Raw genomic sequence first — 1465 nt, 5'->3', positions numbered from 1 at the left:
GACGCTAAAACTAACCAATCAGCGTTCACCATTTTCTCCACTCCTTCCGTCATTTCGTATATAAATCCTTCCTCATTTCCATCTTCTCTCACAAACCAATCGAAACCATCAGAATCATCAAATTCCACAGCTTTTCTTCTCCGATTCCCTCCGATACCCTAACCCTAATTTCTCAACATGTCTTCTGCGGAAGTAACAACTGCTGAACCAGTGATCGATCCAACCCCTGCTGAACCAGTGATCGATCCAACCCCTGCTGAACCAACAACTGAGGCGAAACAAGATCCTGCACCAAAAGCAACGAAAGAAGTGAAAGCTAAGAAATCGGCAGCACCGAAAAAACCTAGATCTCCTGCTCTTCATCCAACTTATATTGAGGTAATATATAAGTTTTGATTTCTTCATGATCAGTTACAAATTTCAATTTCGTTTCATTTTTTGATTCATTTTGATATTAAAACGTAGTTCTGATCTGAAATTTTGTTCTTGATTTTGTGATTTAGATGTTGAAAGATGCGATTGTTTCATTGAAAGAAAGAACTGGATCGAGTCAGTATGCGATTACGAAGTTCATTGAGGAGAAACACAGTAAACATCTTCCTCCAAATTTCAAGAAACTCGTTCTCAATTATCTCAAGAAAGCTGTTACTGATGGAGTTCTTGTGAAAGTTAAAGCTTCGTACAAGCTTCCTAGTGTTCGTACGGCGGCGGCACCGAAACCGGAATCGTCAAAACCAGTCAAGAAACCGGCGACTTCTAAGGTGAAGTCGGTGTCTAAGGCAAAGACAGCTTCTAAGCCCAAGGTTGCGGCTGCTGCTGCTCCGGCTAAGGCTAAGGCATCTGCTAAGTCTAAATCGGCTGCACCGGCTAAGGCGAAGGCTAAGCCAGCAGCTAAAGCCAAAGCTGTTGCTCCTGCAGCTAAGCCAAAAGTAGCTGCTAAGGCTAAGCCAGCTGTGAAAGCTAAGGCAGTTGTGAAGCCCAAACCTAAGGCTAGACCAGCAAAAGCTTCAAGAACATCAACAAGGACTTCTCCGGCGAGAAAGGCGGCAGCAGCTACTCTGAAACCAGCGGCGGTGATTAAGAAAGCGGCAGCGAAAAGTGTCAAGAAACCAAAAAGCGTCAAGTCTCCGGCGAAGAAAGCTCCAGCAAGAAAGGCCAAGAAGTAGAGAGAGAGAGAGATAGATTTGTTCCTTTTTTTTTAGTATCTGTAAATTCTTCATAGTTTGGGGATAACTGATTACCAGTGACTTTTAATCATTTAGATCAACGAAAATGTACCTTTTCTCAATTTTAATAGCTTCTTGAATCTTTTTTTTAGTTTGAGTCTGTTTCGATTATGTGGATTCTAGAGAGAGAAAAATATTCTGTTTCTGGGGTCAGAGAAGAGAAAAGATGAAAGTTCATGGTTCCTTCGTTTGTACGCGATGAAAAGATAGAAATAGAATGGAATTCTTCTTTGACTTCA

The 1465-nt window shown here is 41.6% G+C and overlaps 1 protein-coding gene across 1 annotated transcript; it reads left to right on the top strand.

Annotated features, from left to right (window-relative positions):
* On the top strand, positions 1-1465 carry LOC147570231 (winged-helix DNA-binding transcription factor family protein). Its single transcript, XM_086656787.1, has 2 exons — positions 1-378; positions 504-1465. Exons 1-2 carry the CDS (start codon positions 178-180, stop codon positions 1164-1166), a joined length of 864 nt encoding a protein of 287 aa, XP_086512913.1. The 5' UTR covers positions 1-177; the 3' UTR covers positions 1167-1465.

This window comes from Eschscholzia californica, unplaced genomic scaffold, assembly GCF_041429995.1.
Source record: "Eschscholzia californica isolate CP2 unplaced genomic scaffold, dmEscCali1.0.p SCAF_1, whole genome shotgun sequence".
NCBI lineage: Eukaryota > Viridiplantae > Streptophyta > Magnoliopsida > Ranunculales > Papaveraceae > Eschscholzia > Eschscholzia californica.
Note: the sequence above shows the minus strand (reverse complement) of the source record. Positions and strands in the feature narration are given on the sequence as shown.